The sequence below is a fragment of the Oenanthe melanoleuca genome, chromosome 5, assembly GCF_029582105.1.
Source record: "Oenanthe melanoleuca isolate GR-GAL-2019-014 chromosome 5, OMel1.0, whole genome shotgun sequence".
In the NCBI taxonomy this organism is placed as follows: Eukaryota; Metazoa; Chordata; class Aves; order Passeriformes; family Muscicapidae; genus Oenanthe; species Oenanthe melanoleuca.
In genome coordinates this window covers 30,848,202-30,872,909 of record NC_079339.1, presented here as the reverse complement: position 1 = coordinate 30,872,909, position 24,708 = coordinate 30,848,202, and the positions used below count along the sequence as shown (strand labels likewise).

The 24,708-nt window shown below is 38.1% G+C and overlaps 1 protein-coding gene across 2 annotated transcripts in view; it reads right to left on the bottom strand.

Annotated features, from left to right (window-relative positions):
• Positions 1-24,708, bottom strand: part of FMN1 (formin 1) — a 168,983-nt gene that overhangs the window by 108,030 nt on the left and 36,245 nt on the right. The window contains exons 3-4 of one of the 2 annotated variants that reach the window (XM_056492805.1): positions 22,535-22,710; positions 10,812-10,929 (exon numbers count right to left, since the gene is read on the bottom strand). In XM_056492805.1, the coding sequence (XP_056348780.1) occupies positions 10,812-10,929; positions 22,535-22,710 (294 nt within the window). Of the gene's footprint in view, positions 1-10,811; positions 10,930-12,990; positions 14,665-22,534; positions 22,711-24,708 lie in introns of those variants that run through there. The other variant, XM_056492806.1, reaches the window with a different exon arrangement.

The window sequence follows — 24,708 nt, the reverse complement described above, 5'->3', positions numbered from 1 at the left end:
TTTTAACAAGTTCCAATGCAAGCTGCTTTAATTAATGCAAAATTGTCTTAATACTGTCTTATTTCTTAAATAGTATCCATGCAGCTGTGACAAACATGATTGGACTGTCATTATGAAACTTCAAAGGGAACAGTAGGGCTTCAAAGTACTTTGGATTTATTTCTTCTAATATGATGTCTACTCACATCATCATCTAAATGGTGTTTTGTGGTAGAATCAAGGAGTAGTTCTTCAGTGACGCAATGTAAGAAGAGTTTATCCTGGTCATAAGGTTTGTTTTAAAATCTTATAAGATAATCACACTGAATCCTCACCAATATCTAGAATTCCTAACTCAATTACAAAAAAAAAGATCAAGAAAGAAACAACCAAATCTTAATCCTTACGAAGTTTTAAGTCAGTAGATTGCTAGTCTGTAATTCTATGAAAGCATGACAACAATTAATGAATAAAGATACACAGAAAAATATAAATGCTTTGAAACATGTCTTATTCAGTTTTGTCATTACTTCAGCAAACAACTGCAGAAGTGAAAAGTTATTGTAGAAAAAAGAGAAATACTATCAGAACCTCCTCTTTTAAAATGACTTCCAACTCAGCTTCATTTACTTATTACACATTTTGACAGTAAATGCCCATCCCTGGCAGCGTTCAAGGCCAGGTTGAATAAGACATTGATCTAGCTACCTGGTCTTCTACCCTTCCAACCCAAACTATTCTATGATTCTTTAATTTGATAATTCAAAAGAGCTGCTTAAAAGGAGCTTCTGAGTCATGAGCATTTGTTCAAAAAGGACAATTAAACCTCCTTTTCCTTTAAAAGAATCCCTATTGATTCATTACTGGGAGGTGTCCCTGCCCATTGCAGGGGTGTCTGTACTAGATGATCTTTAAAATCCATTCCAATTCCTGAATATTCTATGAGCCTTTGATTACTAATGACATTATCAGTTAGTACTTAATTAACCCACACATGGTTGTCAATGGGATTTTACTGCCTTACTGTCAGCCTTACACATGGTCTTGTTTTGAATAAGAATCAGTGTATGTCCAAATAGTTTTCCATAACTAATGATAAGATCTATCATGGTTTTAATTTTCACTTTGCTCCTAAGATTTTAAGAGAAAAAACACTGCCAGATTATAACATGTCTAATGTGAGATTAAGAAGAAATTAACCTAAATTCCACTCTAGTGGGATGGCATCCATTGAAAATGAAGTACCATAAGCTAGAATTCTGAAAACAGCTCCTAAACTATTATAGAACTTCTGTAGGCTAACCAAATTTTTAGTTCTATACAGCGGTAGATATAATAGACTCAGCCTTTACCACTTCCATTCCATCAAGGAAAGATAAATACTACCTTTATGACAACAAAAGAGACTAAAGACTAGACAGAGACAGACAACATTACACTGTTCTACCCACCTGGTGGTCCCTCCTTGTAAAGCTTTAGGTGAGCTAGAGACAAAAGCATAAGTAAGGTTGTATTTAAGCTTCACTCAGGGAATTTGTATTTGACACTCATTAGCCAAATATTCTGGCAGGGAGTCTTGCACACCCCCTGATTTTTATTCATTACCAAAAATATATAACTCAGTATTTTCAGTTCTACCTTATATTATTTTGTCTTGCAAAAATTATCAACTGCTTTTAAACTGCCTAATTTCACTAGCACTGCCTATCAAATCAAACCACAATCTAATAGCAAGTGCTTAAATTAATTTCTACCGTGTAAAAATACCCCATGGATGTTCCTTGGTTAACCATGGGCCACATGCAGCGTCACTATGAAAACAAAGGCACCCCTGTAGCACCCCCACTACCAAAAACAGGCCATGCAAACCGAATACACTTGGAAATGTATCTATGAAGCTCTCAGCTTTATATATACACAGAATATCACATGCTGATTTTCTTCATTCCTCAAGACTTACAATTGGAAATAACAACCATGCTCACTCATTAATGAATTTTCATGTTGTGTGGCAAGGGAAGGAGACCAAAGCAGATCAGAAAGCTTAGACTTTTCTGAGAGATTAATTCCATACAATCTGATTAGAAGGCAGAAGTTTGGGGTGGGAGCACTTTCAAAAATTCCTCATTTTGCTTTTCATTTCCAAAACATGCATTTAAAAAAGAAACTATTAGAACGTGCAACAGCATCGACTGATATTGCTGACCTATGTGACAGACAAAATATGCCACCAGGTGGCAGAAATAAAACATAAAAACAAAAAATATTTGTGATGATTAGTAAAACAGGAGGCATACTTCACTGTTTTGCAAAGAAAATACACACTAATGCGTGCATGCTTTGCCTAATACATAGAAAACTGAACATGAAATAAAATGTGGATGTTTTGGACAACCTTTGTAATCAAAATGTCTAATTTATGTTCAGTTTTATCATCACATAGAACTAGTCTGAACACAAAGTAGCAAAAATGTTTACAAGTATACTCAATGCATGCTCATGAAAGTCTTAAAATACTGAGTGTGCTGCACTCTTCACATTCACTGGTCAATCTGGTGACCTGAAAATTCAACCTACAACCCCAGAAATACCAGTTAGGGTGGATTACAAAGTTTTGAAGGGAGAATTTCATTCTTCAAAACACTTGCAAAAAGCAAATATATACATTTAAATATTATTCAGTATTACTCTATTGTGTTCACAATTCTGCTATGCAAGAATTACCTTTTCTTCTTTGATAATAAAACAACTTACCTACTTAAATAATTTTAAATAAAATCTTACATGAAAACCTTTCCCACAGAAATCTCCATAACTCACATTTCAGGTAGATGGGTTACTCCTCAAACTTTACACAGCAATTTAGGAAACTTCTCTGCCATAATCTCAAAACCTCATGTAGAAAGCAGAAGCTTTGAAGTTAAATGACCTAAATAGCCACTTCTGGTCAGTACACTCAATTTTGTAAAAAGCCATACATATTAAAGTCGGTGTGTGGAAACATGCAAAATACTGTTAACACAATTTAAAAGTAATTAGAGAACAAAAGCTGGAAAACTTGAGTGCAATCTACCTTTCTTGAGATGTACCACACCCTGTAGTATAAAGAAAATCATTAACTTATAATTGTGCTGATTCATTAAATTTCAGAATAATGAGGGGTTCTTAATGTTTTCTCCCTGCATGGCAACCCTTGGTCCCACATTCAATATTCCCCTTTGCTACAGCATTTGTTTCCTCCTCTATTTCCCCCTGTAGTTCTCATCGTTAACCACTGGGTGTCAGAAGGGAACCTACTCACCCCAGCTACACCTTTTAAATGACTTTTTATTTACTTGTACAGATGTATTGATGCAACCTTCCAGGCTTTCTCAGGCTACAGTCACAAAACAGCAGCAAGATTTTAGGCTTTTATGTCAGTAAAAATCTTTTAAAATCTAATTTTTTCAGTCTTGGATTGTTTTTTATAAAGCATAACTGCATTTAATAACTTTTATAACTAGGAAATTAAAATTTATTTATGCTTCAATAAATTCACAAAATTTTTCACCTATTTTTTAGGGATAGGGGATTGGGTAAAATAATACTGTGTGTTGTTTTAAAACATGATTCTAATCCCCCCTCCCTCAACCCCATTCCATCCACTCCTGTCTATCCTCTTTTCTTTACTTCCCACTGAACTTAAACTGTTTACAGATCAATAACATTATTACATGTAAGGATGCCAAATCCACAGACTGGAAAATGAGCAGACATCCTTCAGCTTAATTTTTGTTTTTGTTTTGTTTTGGTTTTTTGGTTTGTTTCCTTTTTAAGACAAGGAAGAACTCTCCAAACCTAAAATTTCAAACATTCTCAACACCTTAAAGATTCTGATATGGTGAAAATATGGCAGATATGAGAAAAGCAGACAAATGAAGAGGGACTTGTGGAAAATAAGCAGTACAAAACAAGGCAGTAGTCCAGTATCCAAATACTGTCCAGGTACTTAAATAATACAGAGGACACCAGAGTAAACCTACTACAGGACACGAAGTATCTTCACAACAGCCACCAAATTTCCCAAGAATAATAGAACTGTATCCATAGAGAACCAGCTTCCTATGGAAAAACCAGCACCCCCTTGATGGTCTGTTATGGAGATGAGGAAAACAGTAACTCCTCTTTCTGATTGCAAAGCAGTATAAAGCACTATTCAAAAGCAGTCACCTGAGCAACTTATCTGCCTGACCATTCCTCAGCTGTGAGGGGTTACAGTTACAGTTCATTTACCTGATAGCAGAGATGAATAGTTTGTCTTGTCATTTCACCCTCGCAGAAAGGCAACACTAGAGGTACTGCTGCTGGGGACATTCAACACTAACTCTTCCTCAATAAATGTCCTACTTCGTATTTACAAAACCAATCTATTACAGGATCATGTTCACCAATGCAATATGGTAAACAAGTAACTCTCCAACAGCAAACATGAGGAACAGATTTATTACAGAGTACATGTCTGTGCCATAGCAGACAGAGCAAACTTGGCATGGCTGGTACTGAATTTATCTAAAGAAAAGAAGAAATCTAAAAAACAGTTCTAAATGCAGGTGCAAATTTTCAGAAAGCATCATAACAAGTGAACAGCGAGACGGAAGAACAGGAAGGGGAATTCAGTAAAAGTCAGAGGCATTTGTATTACACAAAGGGCTTCATATATTTTGAAACAGAACCATGGAAATAAACTACAAAGTCATTCTTCTTGTGTACACAATTGCTCTTTCACTGTGTTTCAATTATATAACAAGCATCATCTCGTTAAACCCTGTGACTGTTTTGGGTCTTTGCAAAATTGGATTGCTCAGGTCCAGTGCAGTCTACATTTCAAAAGTAGTATACTGTAGTGCAATCTACATTTCAAAATTAAAACTACAGTAAAAGAAATAATTCACACAATTTGTCTTCATTATATTCAGGCAACAGATTACTCTTCTCACTAGGAAAGAAAACATTAAACTCAGAAATCAGCTTTCTACTTCGAGTGGAGCAAAACTGCTGTGTCTGTGAATCTTAAGCATGCTGGTACCCATGGCTACACATATGTGTGTATCCAGACATGGCCTTGGATACTGTAAAACCTGTCCTTGTCAGGCACCTGCTGCAAAACATGCACCCAGACTCAAAAACAATAGGTCTCCTAAAATTACTATGTTTCTACAGACAGCATGCATAACAAAAATAAACCCATGATTTTTGTTGAAAAACTGGAGCATAACTCTTCCTCCCTCTCACCTCATAGAACTATAATCCTCATTGTATGGGAAAGCATGGACATTTTATCCCATGGCCTTAGGTACAGCCACCATTCTGTAACTGTTGGTCTGGGTTTTTTAAGATTTGAGTTTAAAAAGTCACTATTCCTTCCTATTCTGCATCTCTATCTAACACTAAGAGCTTATAAACAGAAAGGGAATTTAATTTGACTTGAAAAATAGGTCAGAATTCTTATCCTAATTTTATGGATGGATAAACTGAAACTTGGAAAGGTTCCCAAAACTTTCCTGAAGCCATTCCAGAAAGCAGCCAAAAGGACTGAAAATGGAACACAAACATCTTAACAACAAATATTAATCATCCCCAGGTGCCTATCTCTTTGTTCATATCTCAAAGGCACCACATGAATGACAGTGTCAGCTGAGATGGAAAGGGAAAAGCAAAGGGTATTTTTGTTGTTTGATGGGTTCTGAGCATGGTTTCTGTTAGTATTTTCAAAGTAAATCTTAGCACATGGTGCTGCAAGATATTTGGAAAAGTGACTGCTGTAGTGATCAGTACATGTACCACCTCTCTGGGGCTGTAGAGATTTCTGAGCAGCACTATACCCGATACTTTCTAAATACATGAAATCTTTGCTTTAGCTATCATAAGTAAGGGGAAAAAACATCATTGTACTCTAGAATATAGCATGGATACCAAAATAAGGCTTGTAATAAAACCCTCAGCTTCCCAAAAATACACCAGTGTATCTGTCTGATTATGAATCACCGAATTACATGGACCTGTCATGCTACAATAAATGAAGTAAACTGCAGTAAAATAATTTACAAAAGCTTTATGCACTCTGAGGTCACATCAAATTGATCCAATCACAAAAGCACTACCTACAAAGCAATGTAAAATATCCTGTTTGCTATACTGCTGCATGATCTAGTTCACTACAGTAAAATTTGTAATAAAATCCTGGAAGTAAACCCCAAACACCAAACTGAAATGAAAGAAACTTAAATTAATTTTTTTTTTTTTTAATTAGGATGAAACCAACTGTTGGTAGACACTGTTAGAACAACTTTTTTCAGGACACTTAACATCAAGCACTGTCTTTCTTTTAAAGACAAACACAAACTGTTCAAGGCCACAAAGGAAGCTTATGTTAAAAAAAGATAAGAAATAATGCTCTTATCTCTCATCCTTTTGTTCCAACCATTATGCCTCTTTCTCTCACATAAGATGTTTATTCCCTGCATTTACATCATGGCCATAAAGTGATTTTCTTGCTGGAAACTAAGAGTATAGGGAATCAAGGATTTGATATATTTGAGACCTAGCAATAAACCTCTGCCATTATTTTGTATTCCATTCACCATTTATTCAGATATTTTTTGCCTAATAAGTCCTTTATCAGACACCTCCTCTTTTTCTTTTCTGATTTACTCTGTAAATCGTGTTTACATCATCACAGACTGTTATAGCAATTGTGGCACCACAGAGACAGCATTACCTCACTGGAGATTTAAAGCTGATGAACAGGCAGACTGTGAGAAAATGAGGTTTAAGAATGTTAAATACAGACATCTGAATTAAAAAGAAAACACTGAATGAAAAAATTAAAAAACCTCACTAAATTAATTAATTTTCCAAGTGGCTTTTTTTAACGTTTTCTCCTGCAGGAATGTCAAATACTTCTCTCTCTCATTACTTTTTACACTTCTCTTTGCTAAGCAAAAGACTAAACTCTCTGTTGTATATGAGAAGACTAGTTTGATCCTGAAGGCTAAAGTGGTATTGTTAATAGAAATAACAGAATATGTATAACTATACCACCTAATATGGAGACTGTTCTTCAAATATAAGTAGTTTTATGAGCTGCAGAACCCATGCCTAAACACCTTTTCCTGGACATGTGTCTGCAAGTGCTGACCTAGTCATACACAGTAGTTGAGATATTCATTATATGTGGATTCAGTGTGATGTAGTATCACAGATTAATTTCTTCAGTAGAGACATGAATTACCTATCTGGCTAGATATTTTCACCACACACATAATGGCTGACATATCTAAACTTCTGCCAGAGTTCATGCTTAAAAATGTGAGAAGTCTCTCCAAGAATTATGAGGAAAAACGAAAAACAACTTTAAATGAAAGGAGAGAAATAGAAATTTAGGACCAAAAATATATGCACAGAAAGTACTCTTTTTCTAGCCTTCCAGAACATAAACATACCACAGACTTTCTGGACTTCAGCTATTTCAGACACACTTCAAAGAAGTTCCAGTTTCTCTAGAGAATCATGCAAGAAGCTTGTGGTAATTACAGAGAGCCAGTTGACAACAAAGTCACTTGCTCTATGGAAACACATGCATTAAAGAATTAAGAAAACATAAGTTAAACTAAAATATTGCAACACCATTCATTCAATTCAAAATTACCCACTCAAGATTTGGATATTGCAGGAGACAATATTATGACTGCACAAGCAGTTATCAAATGCATAAAAAAAAAAATCTGGTGTTCAGTAGTATCCCTATCTTCTTTCACTTCTAATATTCCTAACAGGCCTAGTCAGCCTCACACACGTGTTCCTTGTTATGTCCATGTGCTTTTCAGCTGGTTTCCCACACATCAAGCCAGACTACCAGCCTCAGAAGGGAGTTAGCTACTCCTCCAAGCTGCTATGAGTCATTGTGATGTCTGCTGCGTAGGCCAAATTAAGCCTGAATTTCTTGCTTCCACTAGGCAACAAGAACAATGAGGAAAAACATGACAAGGAGGTGAGAAAAGATCAAAAAGACAGGAATATGCTCCCTCAATATCCCTACCTTCCTGCCATAGTTGTCATAGTTGCACAGTGATGAAGAAAGTAAATCAAAGACAGTGTAGAATTGCAAAAAAGATTACTCTATTCCAACTTGCAATTTTTCAGTCTTACTTAAATCCTAGTTTATCATGACAAATGAGAAAAAACCAAACATGCTACCTCATAAAATATGTACATATTTGTGTACCCTGTTAGAAATACAAAGATGAATGTTGACAACTTTATCCTTGGATGTGAACATATATTTTGTCTACACCTAAAATAAAGCTGTGCTAAATGAATACTTACCTAATAATTCATCCTCTTATTATTGTTTTTATATAAATCCCTATTGTTTTGATAGAGGAAACCCTTAATCACACAAATTAAAACACTAACATAAATTATTGACTGAAAGTTACTAAAACGAACCACTTCAGCATTTTTCATTATATAGATATTCATCTGTTCAGGAACATCAGTGGAGAAAGACTGGAATCACAAACATCCTGCCACACGCAGTTTTTGAACACTTTTCTGAGATCATTAATTTTTCATTTGATCTCAGTAGTCAGGACAAGACACTAAGGTAGGAAATAGGGTTTTTGGTTTAAGCCAGTGACTTTAAATAACACAGATGATTAACTTGCATTATAGCTTATTTTCAAGAAGCCCACGTCTTAAAAGTGGATCAAGAAGCTTCTAAAGTATTGGTGGCTGGAAGGGAATTTTGGATGCAAAAAGGCATGAGGGAAAATGCCAGTATAGACATGCACTTTGAAGGTACCTACTACTGTCAGAGAGAAGATTTAGAAGTTTTGCTGTATTGCCACATTCATATTCATTAAAAACACCACAAACCCCAGCAATAAAACCAACATTGGTCCTATTCTCATAACTGTATCATCACAGCTAATGAACAGTACCTTGCTTCACTTGGAGACTCTATAAATTCATTCCTGTGCATAATGCTTTAAAACAGTCGTGCAAGTCCTCAGAACAGCCAATGTAAGTGATTCATCATGTGCAACTTACAACTGCTTTCTGGGCATCCCTGAGCAGCTGAAAGAAACAAACCTGCCAATCTCTGAGGCACACCTATAACTTTACTGAGGTCTTAACATAGTCAACATGCAAACATAGTCTTTGCCTATTTCCTTTAAAAGCGCTGCTTACATCTCATCCCAGCTGAATCACCAGTGGTTTGTTTTCATTCAAATCCCTCTGCCAGACACTGGAGCAACTAATGAACTGCAGAATCTGGTCTATAAAAATTTGACTTAGCACACAAACCATCAACATGTTGATGACACTGCCACCCAAAATATCACAGTAACAAGAGTAACAATTAACATGGGCTCTAAGCCAGTCTGTCTTTCCCATTCAAATTTCAAGAAAGCATGACCTAATTTCTCTTCAAATAGTAGAATCTGGAACTTTTGTTAATTCAGTTTTCTTTCTTTATTTATTTAAGCAAATGTTTTTGGCACAGATGATTAGTCATTAGAAAGAAAAATATTTGTTTGGGTAAAATTAGATACAGCAAGCATATAGTCTGTAATAAAAATCTAAGAGTAACATCAACTTGCCAACACCTGAATACCTGTCCTGGTCATCTAAATGATAGACTCCCAAATTCAGATCAACCAGATGCACCATAAATTCAATTCTATATATTAAATTCAATTCTATTTATTAGAACCATGCTGTTTCTGTCAAAACCAAGTTTTCTCAATCTTCCAACAACTTTTGCACTTCCAATATTATTCCCACTCTACAAAAAACAGAAAGATTAAAGCAGAGAAAACTGAAAAAAAGGAAAGAATTACTAAATAATAAAAAGCAATTTGAACAAATAGGAGTACTGTTTCTCAAGGTCAGATGGATATCCACTAGAATCAGAAGGAACCACACAGCATTACTCTGAACAATTCCTCACAGCAAAGTAGAGTAAAAGCTTTTTGTTAGTTCCACTTAGCACTTTTGAGGTTGTATGTTCTCAATCTCAAGGTCCTTGAAGAAGAGATGGCCTATTGTCCTTCCCTTTAATATTTCAGACTATTCCTCATTTATGGTTAATTTCTGAATGGACTTCCCGTTTCACATTCAAGAATATAAATTTGAACCAGAGTTGTGGATAAAATAATCACTTTCTCCCTTGTAAGTATCTTATGTAAATATCTAAATATCAAAAAAACCCTGAGGAATACTTTTCCCTGGAAAGCTTATCTGATAATTAGCACTGCACTTTGGACATACATAACCTCTCATGCACTTGCATAGGACAATATACGTGGCTATAGAAGTGGCCCAACAGGATATGAGCATTTCTCTGTTGATACACATGCTGCAATAATGGTGTTTTCATTCTGCACAATACCAGAAGAAAATCTGCAGCCAGACCAGAGCTCAGCAGGGAGCTGCCCCCTGAACCAAGGCATCAGAAAAGGCAGTCATGTTGCTATGCATTCACCTATCTGTCACTCACTAATTTGAACAAAATCCCACTGGAAATGGATAACCTAATTTATCAAAAAAACCCCACTTCTTTCCTCATGAATTTGTACAGACAAGTTAGTAGATTTCAACACATATTTAGCCATTTACATTTAAAAATCAGGTGCAGAATTAACAAGTAGCAGTGAACCACACATATGAAATGTAAGGTCTGTTTTTCCAGATAAGAAAATACTGTGACTTATGACCATCTCTGTATTAAAAAAAGATTAAAAATGTCAGAAACTGATTTCTGCAAATGTTTCACCTCTTTGTTTTACCTGCTTCTGTGTACTTTAATCCTACTTTTACTTCTTCATGATTTGCTTTTGGTGGCGGCCAGACAGTCTGGAGTCTCCCTGGAGTCTTGTCATCTTGCTCTGAGGGACTCAGGTCAGGCTGTTAAAAATTACGCAAGAAAAAATTAAAGTCTGCAGTATCAATTGAGTCCAAACAGCAACTGCCATGCTCAGCTCTACACATGTGCTCCAGAAAGATTATCTTCTCATTCTACTGATTGAAACACTGCTCAGTTGGTTGGAAGGGACACAAATAAATCAATGTAGAAAAATATTTTTGAGGACAAAAGTAGCATAATGCATGTGACACGCAGTGATTTGTTGAACCTGTTCACATCACTGTAGAGAGCTGTCTATCCTTTGGTGAAGCACAGAGGTGGTCACGAATGCTAGGGGCTTTTTCCTGTATCTTCCAGAGAGAAATATCCCAGAGCATGCTCCTCTGACAAGTAAACATTAGAGCAATTCACCTAAGACATCATTTGGCAATATAATTTTCTGGAAGCAAAGCTAGTTTATGAAATTCCTGCCCCACCCCCAGCAGATTGCTCAGTCCACATACCAGGTAATACTGCCACATCAAAGTAATGCTGCAGCTGTTAATGGGACTGCATTGTCAACTGGAACGCTAAAATAACTCTTTAAATGGGGAAGGGGGTGGAGGGGGAATGACCCACTAGACAAGCATTCTTCTACAGGGATTTTTTGGGTGTTTTTTGTATCTCTAATATTTCTGTAATCCGATTTACAACATGTTACCACAAGTAATCACATAGACACAACTGCAACAACAGTGAAACCCTATATGAAAATGGCCCCATAAATGACCCCAAGAGCAAGGGAAAGGAAAGACTAGACCCCTGGATTCCAGCTTTGCCCTGAGAAAATACAGATTTGCACTAGACCGGACATTAAGCAGACATTTATAAAAGCCACTCCTGCTGACTGCTGTGCCTCCTCCCTCCCTGTGTGTGATGACAGCTTCCCAAATAGGTTTGCTGTGAGCCACACGAAGGCTGACGCCAGCACAGCCGCTGTGTAAGCAGGAAGGAGCAAGCCAGGAATGGGAAGGGCACACACAGACTGCACTTGCTGTACATTCCACAGCCAATGAATACCTGTTTTCTCCTCCCCACAGGTAATTTACTACAAACTGGTATTATCGGTCTACCCAAGTGTTGGCCAGGATTTTTTTACGTTTTTTTTTTTTTTTTATATTATGAAAGAATAGAAGTTTTAGAGAAAGTATAACCAGCACAGAAAATTAATTTAAGTAGCTTCAGATTTAAATGGAAAATGGAATCCTTCAGTCCCCCTTCAGTCAACAACAGTCTCCTGGGCTAATTACGTCTGCTAAAGATGTGGCTGTAAGAATTGTGGGCTGGGGGAATGCCAACCCAAAGGTTACTCATTTAATTAAAGAGTTCAAATCACATTAAAACTCATTTATGATTGTATGAAAACTTTGCACTGATATTTTTTTAATATACTAACTACATCTCCATATGCCTAAGAGCATTAACCTTGCAAACACTTATATTAACCAAAAACGAATTATCTAATTGAAATCACTAAGTTATACCTGGATATAGATAAATGCTTACCAATATTTGAAAAGCCAGATATATGCATGTAAGAAAAATCTTCCTGTTCTATGTCTTGAACAAACTGAGCTGAAAATCACCCACAATTTCTTGTATCAACTCTTATGATAAAATTATTCCTACAGGTAAAATGAAACATTACTTTTAAAAATAAAATACTCAATGAAAGAAAATAGAATGAGATTGAGAAACTGTTAAATAATATTACAGTAAATATCTGCAGCATGGAACTAATGTAAAGCCATAATTAACATACGGAGAACTGTTATGTAGAGATCTTTTAAAGTCAGAAACTGATTTTTAAGTTCTCACTTCTAATTGAGAGGCTTTTACTGTCACCATTAGTTGTGGCTAAATTCTGCTTCAACTGCAGACAATCAAAAATTCTGACAAATTAGCCCCAAAAGCTCCTCCGCTGAGAATCCAAAATTTGAAATTGCCAAAAGAAGAGCAATTCTGACATTTTGATCTTAAGTCCCCACCAATATTTAAGCAAGAAATTATTTTTTTAATCCTTCTACTTCTAGATCTTAGGAAGAAAAAGTAATTCAACCTACAGATTTGTCTGATGGTCCATCCCCAGGTTTTGATTTTGACCTTTCAAATACAGCTTTCAAGGACTCTTTTTCATTTCTCATTTTGCGTTTTAGGGCTTCCAGCTCTGAAGGATCTGCAGTTGTTTCTTTCTTAGGAGGTCGTGTGAATAAGGCTTTAAAGGCATCCAGTGCAGATTCAGCAGGGCTTGATTTTATCTCCTCAGAGGGAAATCGTGGTTCTCTTTTGCTGGAGGCTTTGTTCTCTTGAGCTTCATCACTGTCCTCGGTCTCTCCAGATCCCTCACCAGAGTCCTCAGTTCTATCTTCATTCTTGGAGACCTCTATGTTTAACAAGTGTGAGAGTTGTTCTAGGAAAGTAGGATTTGCTTTAGGTTCAGATGATTTTTTTTTAATGGTCAAACCTGATGCAATACTGGATTTCTTAACAGGCTGTCGTAATTTAAGCAGAGCTAAATCATTCTCCCTTGGTTTAATTTCTGTAACAGTTTCCCCATCTTCTGTGGTTAGTCCCTTTTTCCTCACACGTAGTCCACTAAAGAAAGCAGGCAGCTGGAAAGTCTTTTCAGCCAGTGCTGTTTTTTGGAGTGATATATTATCAACGGAAGGTCTTTGTTCTTCATCTGAAAGTTCTTGAGGGCATTCCCCTGTAGCAAGCAAATGAGTGAATTGCTCATCCATTAACATTTTGTCTTTTCCATTGGAGTCATACTGTAGAAGAATACCATCCAGCTCTTTTGGGAGATGGCTAGAGAATGGTGGGTGTAACTCAATGTCATCTGTATCCACAGTGTCAACACTGTTGCTGTGCCCTTCTGATTCTGACTCTTCCTTATTTTGATTGCTATTGTCCAAGGCCTCAGCACACAAAGCAGCATTCTTTAGCCCATATTTGCTTGCATTGTTCTCATCGGTGTCTAGGTCCTTATTCTCCGTGTCCGATTCTGTGTCACTTGTTGTATGAACCAAAGTACCTTGCACAAGAATAGCATCCTTGTCATCATTGTCCGAGTCAGACAAAGAAGTCTGAACAAACCTCAGATGCTGAAGAAGTAATTCCTTTTGGTCATCTAAGTCCAGCTCCAGGCCTGCTTGCCTGCCAGACATGGGGTCAGCTTGGCCACTGGTACCATCCATGCTGTGCTGATTTTCTGAGTCCTCATTACATCCATTATCATTCCTCTCATGCCAGCTGTGAGCCTGAGTACTTATATTGCTGTGCAAAGGTTGAAATGCTTTAAGCACTGTTTCTTCTTCGGGAGCTGTAGATTCAAACTTTGTTGTAAGTCCAAACAGTGTTTTCACAGAAAATGTAGTGAGCGGGTCAGGTTCGCTTTCCGCTGTGTTCCTCAGGTCTACAAGCTCGTTACAGCCAGGTATCCCATTACGCTCTTCCATGTTGGGCGCAGTAGAGAGTGGGCTCGCTCCCCGCGGAGCCCGCACTCACTGCGCCATCAGGCTGCCGGCGGGGCCCGGCCCGGCCCGGCCCGGCCCGACCCGGCCCGCGCAGGCCGCCGCCTCCCGCGCTCCCGGCCGGGCCGCCCGCCGCTCCTTCCGCCCCGGCCGTCGGGGGCCCCGCTCCGCCGAGGGAGCGGCACAACGACCCGCCGGAAAAAAAAAAACAGTTCTCGGCAGCGTCTGGAACTTGTTCCCCCGCTCGGAGGGGTTTGTCACAGCACTAACCTCGGCTGAAGCCTCGGCCAATGAACCCCCCGGGGCTCCGCGACCCGACGGGCTGCGCGCCCCCCGCTCCCGGCGCGCCGAGCCCGCAGCACCCTGCAGCCACAGCAGCTCCAGCAGCTCCAGCAGCTCCAGCAGCTCCAGCAGCCACAGCAGCCACAGCAACTCCAGCAGTTCCAGCAGCTCCAGCAGCTACAGCAGCCGCCCCGCCGGGCCGAGCGCGCCGCCGCTGCTCCCTACTTCCTTGTCCCGGTGCGCCAGCGCTGGGTGGTTTTCAGCAGAAAATTCCTGACGGATTCCTTTGCATAGTGTTTCCACCAGGATAAAGAACTTCTTTTGTAAATCCATAATCACCAAAGAACGTCAAATGGAAACCCGAGCTAACGACTCCGAAGCTTCCCGTGCCCCCTCCTGGAGCCCTTGCCGAGCCCCCAGTGCCCGGCCGGGCAGAGCCAACTCGGGTGAGCGCCCTTGAAGCCGAGGAAAGTAGGAAAAAAAGAGACTCCCTTCCGATTTGCTGGAGGTTTCATCTGGAATGCAGATTTCAGCCTCCAGGGCCATGAACAAAAACCGACGAGACTGGTTTCATATTACCCGTGTCCTTGCCCTGCACGGCTCCTGCCGAGAGGTGCACGCAGGTACTTATCGGAGACCGCGGCCGCGCCCAGGAGCGCCAGGTTCACGGTGGAGAAATCGGACAGCCTTGCCCAGCTGCCGGCACCACCTGGGACGGTCCCGAACCAGAACAATCTCTGCTGACATATTCTGTGATGATTTTCACAGACTGTACTGCTTCATGTGTGGGATTTGTTTAGTTGAAACGAACAAGAACACCTGAAATCTACAAAACTGTTAACAGAAACTGCCGGGGATACTATGTATTTTTTTATCAATACAAATGGAGAAAGTACAAAATACTCTTAAGCACTATTGACATTCAGAAAGTCTGTAACGTTTGGGGCAGCTTTCCATCACAATTCTCCACTTCTGCTACTTTTTTTTTTTCAATTTACCCAAGTTAAAGGGTCATTCTACAGTCAGCCATTTAACTGTGACGAATAACCTAAGAAAGCAACATGGGGAAAGCTGTCCTTCACAGAGAAATCAACTGCAGATCACACTGCTGTATATGATTACCAAAAAACATTTACTAAAAAGCTGAGTATTACAGCTAACAACCAAAAACAAAATATCCCAAAATATTTAGCTTTTGGTTTAATGTTTAAAAACGTAGACTGTACAAAACCCATTTGTTTGTCAACAGCAAAAGCAAAGCCATTGGTATCTCCTGCAGGAACAAATTTCCTGAAAATCAGATTGTAATACTAAGGGCTCAGATTAAGCTTACAGACACCTTTTCAATTACAGGGTTGCATGCATACCTATAGACAAAGGGCATTGGAATAATTCCCATCTTTATCTGTGATTTTACATGGAGCAATGTCTTCTGCCCTGCTGCCTGGCTTTTCCTTAGCAAGCTCTGGACTTGCTTCTCCGCTATGCTTAATCATCAGGTGCCAAGGTCAGAAGCAACTGACAGGTCATGGCTCCCCTGGTTTCTAGGCTTAATGTAGATTAATATCACAAAATGAAGCTCTACATAAAGAAAGAGACAGAGTCCTTATCGTTCCCTATGCCAACCTATTCTTAAAATACCAGGATTTACAAAGCAGGTGGAAAGAATCTACCTCAGCACTGGTCACTTCCCCCAAGACAAAATTTCTTGAAGGCAAATCTAAAGCAATTCTAAATTCCATTTTATGGCAAAATAAATGAGGCAAAGCAACAATACTGAACCAACGTTTTCTACATTTAAATGTCCATCTGTTTTTATGTTCAATTACATGATTAATTGCTCATTGTTCTGACAAATTGTATGGTTATGTCTTGCTTATTTATTTATGTGCATGTTTATTTGGGGTTTGATTAACTTATGATGGATAAACATTAAATCACATTTTCAAGAATAGTTTTTTTAGTCACTAACAAAAATATACCTCTATGAACAACTTCATGATACCTTTTAAACTGAACATCCTGATTCAGATTATGCCACAATATTCATTAATCTGTTTATATTAACAATAACCCACACTTAGAATAAAACTTCCTGGTAATAAAAAAGGGTCACCAAGCTGTAACAATCCTATGAATTGAAGGTTAGTGATTAAAGCCCTGTCCCTTACAGGTTTTAAGGGACTTATGAAAAATTTAGTTTAAAAGTGGACTTGAAACAGGAATCTCATCCTGTATGTCTAAACAACATCCCAACAAAATATAGAAGACCAGGATCAAATAAGAAGTGAAAAGGATGGTGCTTTTAGTGTAAAGCTAAAGTTTTAAAATATATTGTGGTGCTAGGAATCACAGAGTTGAACAGTGAATAATTAAAACTCCAGAAGCAGAAGTTTAACCTATAAAACCAGAGGTAATGTCACAAGCCTGCAGAAAACACTGCTTTATATGTAGTAATTTTTTTTGTAGTAATCTCTAGGAATTGTGGAGAAACATTCAAGCTTTTTGAGCTCTAGGATGAGCAAGGAAACTCATCTCTATGCATATATCCAGATAAATGATCAAAAACTCAAAGTCATTGTCATGAATGAGTCAGTCAGTCTCTGAAATTCACTACACAGTCCATAAACTCCCAGCCTAAAATATGGCTTTTGTAGAGATCTGCTTTCTGCATTCTGATGATCAGCCCAGTGGAGAGTCCTTTGAGGGGTTGAATAGCTGATAATAAAATACATATTGGTTACTTACTCAATAGAGTGTTTCTGGGTAAAATACATACTTCAGTATGTGCCCTTAATATTTTGATATAAAAAAGAGGTCATCATTGTGATATAAAATGAGACGGAGACAGTTTGTTGGCATAAGTGTTTTAATGCTGGGTGGATTCTCTCATAAGGAAAGTCTCCCTGAACAGGCTGTAACACTGCATCTAAAGGAACAACTTCAAAATCTTTAGAAAAAATCAGTTATGATTATGTTACAAGCCTCTTTACTTAATAAAACTGACAACTCTCTGGTGCCTCAGAAAAGCCCTTAAAACCTGTCATAGCAACTTTCAAGGCAGTCAATGCACTAATTATACAAAAGGATAACCATTCCTTACAGTTTAAAGCACATTTAACAATCCACACCCTTTTTGACCTACATTTCATCACAGACAGAAGTCACACCCACAACTCACTCTAGTCCTGTTCTTGAGGTGTCTAAAAAACTCACCTGAAGTAGGTTTTAAAATTGGCTTTGAAGACAACACACATTAAGCCAGAATAAGGTCGTCTAGTTTCTAGCACTATCATATGGCAGGGCTCAACACTTCCTGACCCCATATCTATTCAGATTGCCTTTTCAGATCATTGTAATAACAAATTAGATAAACATGAACAGGACAGAAAGACATTCTACAAAACAGCAAGGTTGCTAAACTGAAAACAAATATTCTACTGTTTTGTTTTTTTTTTCAAAATAAAGAACCCCAAATGTAGAAAAGTTTGCATAACTTCTAGAAAATAACCATGGAATCAAATATGCACCACTTATGTCAGGCTTCAGAAGAGCCATAAGAAGCAGCAGGATCTGTTTTGTTGCTGAGGTGGCATGAACTGATCTGAAGTTCAGCTGACACAGTCTGCCCTCTGCCCTATCCTCAGCCTAACCTTTACTGTGCAGATTGATAATGGTCTTAACATGCCCCTGCTCTCCTGTTGGTCTCTCCTGCTGATTACCTCATTTCAGACTTAGTATTTTAACCTGTTAAATGCTCTAAAATAGAAGAGGCAGGGAAGATAGAAGAAAATCTTTAAGGCCTTGATTTTCATCATTATTATCAGCCTTGTTACCTCACTCAGACTATTATGTGAGTTTTGAGGAATTGCATATCGCCAACATAGTCGCTTTAAATTTAAGTAATTAATTTCTGATGTTGCAACAGAAACATAGACTTGATAATTCTTATCAGAATTCAGCAATACATGATGCTAACAGAATGTGTGGACACCAGACACATTGGTGTAGGGGTCTATATAAATCCATCTGTATAAATGCAAAATGTTTTTTAACATTTTCATCTAAATTCTGATTGACATTGAGAAATGGACTACTTTAGAGGATTTGAAAAAGCACTGTAATAAAATCAGAAAGCACATTAAAAACTCAGTTTACTATTTTGCAGGACTGCATACTGTATACAGTATAAATAAGTGTATGGAATATTAACCTGTAAAACCTACCATATAAAAAAGCAATGGTAGATCTGAGACTGAAATTCTAGAAAGATGAAAGACTGATCTGGCTAATATGAGCAGACACACAAGTAACAAAGACAGGGAACAGAAGATCACTATAAACTGTGTAAGTAAGCTAAGTAAGATCTTTGTACATTAAGGCACAAAGGCTGGCACTTAGTGGTACAAAGAATAGAGATGAATTTTTAATCCTTTTCCTTTTCTAGGTTACTCTCTTTTCATCTTCTTTTCATTTCTACAGGTCTTTTGCTCCCCATCTACAATATGATACAGTAGTTTAAAGCTTAAACAAAAAGCTTTGTAAAATAAAATCGACATTAATTTACCATAATTTTTAAAGTAATTGCTATTAATTGCAATTTTAGCTGCATTTTCACATCTCACTTATGTGCTTTTTTTTTATCTGAGATTAAATGCTGTCTAAAAAATAGGGTGGAGTTTCATTTCTATTTTGTTTCATTACGTTCCATATTTCTGTATCTTCTCCCTCCCTAAGGTTTAAAATCTAATGCAGGATCTTTTTTTCATGCTTGTGGTGTAGATTGTTCACTTAAAAGTCCTGTCACCATAGAATTCATTCTTTCTGTTTCTCTCTCTCATCTGCATTATCTACTGTCTTCCAGCTAACAGAAACACAGAAACAACTGTTCAATAACACAATGGATGAGCAGGAGCAGCGGGCCAATGGGGATATTAGGTGGCTAAAGATGCCCGGGTTGGGCACAGGCTGGGGGATGAATGGATTGAGAGCAGCCCTGATGAGAAGTACCTGGGGTGCTGCTGGCTGGGAGGCTGGACATGACCCAGCCATGGGCACTGCCAGCCCAGAGAGCCAAGTGTGTCCTGGGCTGCATCCAGAGCAGCGTGGGCAGCAGGGCAGGGAGGGGATTCTGCCCCTCTGCTCTGCTCTGAGACCCCACCTGCAGGGCTGATCAGCTCTGGGTGCCAGCACAGGGAGGACAGGGACCTGCTGGAGGGACTCCAGAGGAGGGCCTTGAAAATGACCAAAGGGCTGGAGCACCTCTCCTGTGAAGACAGGCTGAGAGAGCTGGGGTTGTTCAGCCTGGAGAAGAGAATGGTCTGAGGAGACCTTACAGCACCTATCAGTATCTGAAGGGAGCTACAAGAAAGCTGGAGAGAAACTTTTACAAGGGCCTGTATTGCTAGGACAAGGGATAATGGCTTAAAAGAGAAAGAGAGTAGGCTTACATTAGATATTAGGAAGAAATTCCTTGCTTGTGATGGTGGTGAACAGGCTGAACTGGAACAGGCTGCTCAGAGAAGATTTGGATGCCCCATCCCTGGAAGTGTTCAAGGTCAAGCAGGATGGGGCCCTGTGCAGCCTGCTCTGGTGATAGGTGTCCCTGCCCATGGCAGGAGAGTTGTAATTATATGATTTATAATGTCCATTCAACCAAAACAATTCTATGATTCTGTAATTCCATAAGCAAACACTAGTGTATCTTTATATGCACATACACAATTACACTATACATTAATGGTGGGGTGCTCCTAATCCAGAGCAAGCAGAGGTTTTCAGTAAATAGCTTTTTCATATTGTTATTATAAATATAAGCATTTTAAAACAATAGTGCCAACCTTTTGATCAGTCAGGCTAAAGGTTTTCTTCTAAAAGCAGAAAAGGGCCATAGATAACATGACTGGGTGTAGTGGAACTGTGAATAAATAAATTGGTCCATTTTAGATGCTATTTCCTGGGAACATGACCTTAGCTTCAGAATTGCTCTCCAGACACTGGCTCCTTTTTTACCACAATTGTCTTGCTGTCCAGTCTGATGGTTGCATAGGGAAGACAATATCTGGGTGTGACATCCCACCCTGAAGAGGAAGGGAACACCCAAGGGTTGTTGTCACAGAGCAACTCATGTAGTCTGATTTTGGCCACTATCTTTCTTATAGGCTACTTCTAGCAGGGCTGCAGTCCAAACAGATTCTGATGGCAGCAACTGCTGCAGCAGCCTTCTCACTGCTGTTCTTTTGGCAACTCCTCCTTCAGTCCCACGGACTCATCTTCAAGAAGAAAAATAATCTTGGAGATACCAGGGCTCTGTAATTCAACCCAGAATTCTAAATTCTAAAAATTTCTAAATTCTAATTCATGTACCAGAATTCTGTCCTAAAGAGAGTCACAGGGAGTGAGCTGCAGGATAGAGTGTCTTGGTGGGTCCTTAGCAGTCCATCAGCCCATGTTCAGCACCCTTTAATTTAATACAAAGCAGGACTTTTGTTCTGAGTATTTAAAAATAGTATAATAAATACTCTTCCTTTTTAACTACAAGAAACTGAAATTTTTCCATTTTTTTCCTAACGCAATTAATTAGATTTTTAGACATAAAATATTTTAACATGTTGAAACAAACTGTTTACTAATCTCAGACATCTCTTACTTTACTCAAAATGTTGTTCTGTTTCCAGAATTTTTTAGACATAAAATATTTCTTCAAAAAAATAATTTTCTCTTATTTAACTCAAAATGTTGCTCTTAAATGGCCTTCATTTGTAACTTCTTCTGCTCTATACAAGGACTTTTAAATGCAGAAAAAGAATCCTCAAGGACGATATATTTCCTGTTGTAGCATATATTTCTAGCAGTGATAACAGCTTTGTCACACTTCCTCTCAGTTCAATTTTTTGTTTTCATCTCAACAATTACAATGATAAACCTGTACCTTCACACTGGTACAATATTTTTCTAAAGAATTATTTTAAGAAAAGAAAGTTAGGACAAGAAATTTTATAACAAGCTCAAGAGAATATCAACGTTGGTTGTAAGCATTAAAAAGCATTTTAAATTTACTTCTAAGTAAATTCTTTTATTTCCACCAGTAGATGTCACTCTTACACAAATTTGTCTTGTGTTTCTTTGCAAACTCTATTATGCAATTTAGTCTTCAAAGCAATTTCTTTCAGCCATTCAACCCTTCCCATGTTTCTTTCCTCTTCTTCTGCATTCTGTTCCCTTTCCTTCCAATTTGAAAACTACTGCCAAAACGTGTCTCTGTAGGCTGCTTACTGCTCACCCTGGGAGCATGTAAGTATTTCCAGCTACATTAAACTGGCCTGACATTATGATGAACTCAGGTTGCCCTCTGAAGCTTCATTGTTTCATACCCCAGGAAGTTCAGAAATTTTTCCTGTCAAAATCATGGCTGACTCCAGTGCCAGTTCAGCTTCTCCAAAACTCTGAGAAGCAGCAGCGTGGCTCCCAGTGCTTGGGCTGCACACAGGCTCCTGTCACACACACGTGCACACATGCACAGGCACACACACAGCTTGCTCCTGACATGCATTTCCAGGAAGGAATTAACTCAAACTAAAACACCCATCAAGATTTTAGAAATAGCACATCATGTATCTTAATCTATTTATATAATTTCAAAAATTTTCCATATGTATTGCTCTCAGCTGCACAAAGACATATGGGCTCAGAGACCATCTGGAAAACTGTATCCCATCCAAAACTTTGCAGTTTGTCAGATATTTTGGAACATGCTTTTAGACTGACCCGAAATAAATGTATACCAAAAATGTAATAGTATATAATAAATGCTTATTGAAATCCAATATAGCATGAATAAAGTTCTACTCACATTCAGTTCCAGGCTCAGATGCAACACACTTCTGTTGATCTTCTCTTTCTCACTTGAATGAGGAAATGAGTTTGAGTGCCCCAGTTTGCAATCCAGAACCCACGTGTCTTCATCTCTGTTTGCCACATCCAAACTAGTCAGCTGTTCAGTGAAATCATCCTTTAAAGCAGACTCTGCTGGGAGTTCCAAATGAAATGAAATTAAATGAAATTCAACAATTCTGTGCATCTGCACATAATCCCTGCATACAGAAAATTCTGTATATTTTTGAAACTCTGGTACACACTACCAACATGTGCACTTTCAGTTCTCCTGTTTGTCTAAAGCATAACAGAATGGTATAAAGAGGGTACCAAGTTTGCTTTCACTCTGAAAAAATCTTTTTGTCCTTACATTTTGTGGGTCAGATCTACCTTTTGAAAAAAAAAAAAAATGGGCTGTTTGTCTTTTCCCCCATATACAGACACAGACTCTCTGTGAGAAGCTTGAGTTTTCACCTCTGCCAAGGCACCCTTACTGGTCATTCTAAATGTGCTCATTACACACACATATTTCAGAGGTGGGTGTGAAATATAAAATTACACTAACAAAGCTCCCTAAACTAATTTTATGAACTTTTTGACATTGGCTAAACACAGCCTTAGTGTGGACTGTGCCAATCCACCTTAGTCCCTTACACCCAGTGCATAAAAAGCAGTGTTTCAATCAGAAATGATACTGAAGATTTTACCTTTCTCCAGTAATCTTAAAACATAGTATCAGCCTGCTTTTGGAATGCTTTAGGTACAAACAGCCATGGATTTAATGGAAGAGATAAGAACAAAATCTGTCAGCAACAGGTACTCCTGTATGCCGTGCATGGCAGCCACTCACCACTCCCTCCTGTTCACAGCATTGCTGGTTTATTAGATCCCCCAAAATGTCTGTTTCTGCATGATAGCCTCCACTTTAGCAGTGAAAAAAACAGTTAATTCCATGAAGTTAGTGTGTTCTCTGAAGTGTAATGTCTGACATAAGATACATAGCACCTCTTCTTATATTCTATATGATATATACATATATCCTCTTTTATATATACTCTTTCATATATACAGACACATCCATCTTGGAACATTTTACTGGAATTACTTCAGATATTAGCACAATTCCTGGCTGTTGCATATCATAGCTTAGCATTATAAAAGCAACCTTGGAGGGGTTTAAGGCCATATTTGATGGAGTTCTGAGAACCTGTTTTGGTGAAAGATATCCCTGTCCATGATGTGGGAGTTGGAATTAGATGGTGTTTATGGTCCTGTTCAATCCAGGCCCTTCTCTGATTCTAATAATGGCACTTACAATTTTGTAATTTTTTAAAGTATTTTTTTCTTTTTCCCTAACTTTAAAAGACATTTTAAAAAGAGGCACTAGCATCAGAATCTGTAATTGACATGATTATGACGTGGAAAATTCAAAGAAAATTTCAGGTGAGTAGAGAGGAAAAAGTAAAAATCACCATTTTTAAGGTAATTGAACATTATTTGTATCAGGTTAACAAACCTGTTGTGACAGGTTTTGGTGCTTCTGATTTCTGTCACAGATCAGTGCTACAGTTTTTGTGGGTATCTACTGATTTTTCATCATGAAAATCCTGTCATATAACCTATAAAAATATGTTTTCATTAAAAAATTAAAACAACACTAAAATGCAAATATACATAGTGAAACCAGGAAATACTACCATTTTTAATTCATTGCTCTTTGGCAATTAATTTTATCCTTGTAATTACCAATTCACTGGTTGCCCACCCTGCTCAGCATTACCTCTAATACTTCAAAGTTTGAAGTAATTTTGGATTAATTATTTTTAGCTGTGTTGTTCAAGGTGTCTGTTCTATGTCAGCTACTGCTAAAGAGCAAATTCCTTTGCAGCAGTGGTTTTTACCCATAATATGCTTACTCTGATCATTTCCATTGATTCATTAAGTGATACAGAGCTGTAGAAAGAGGCCACAATCAGAACTCCTTGCAGCAGCTGGAATTTCCCAGCTAAGAACAGTAAGCCTGCCAAATGCTGCTTTCTGGACCTCTAGAAAAATGAATACCTCCCTCATCTGCAGAGATTCAGTTTTTGCCCAAATTTAATTTTATGCACCATTATATTAATTTATGTTATTTTTTGCTGTTGGCAGACT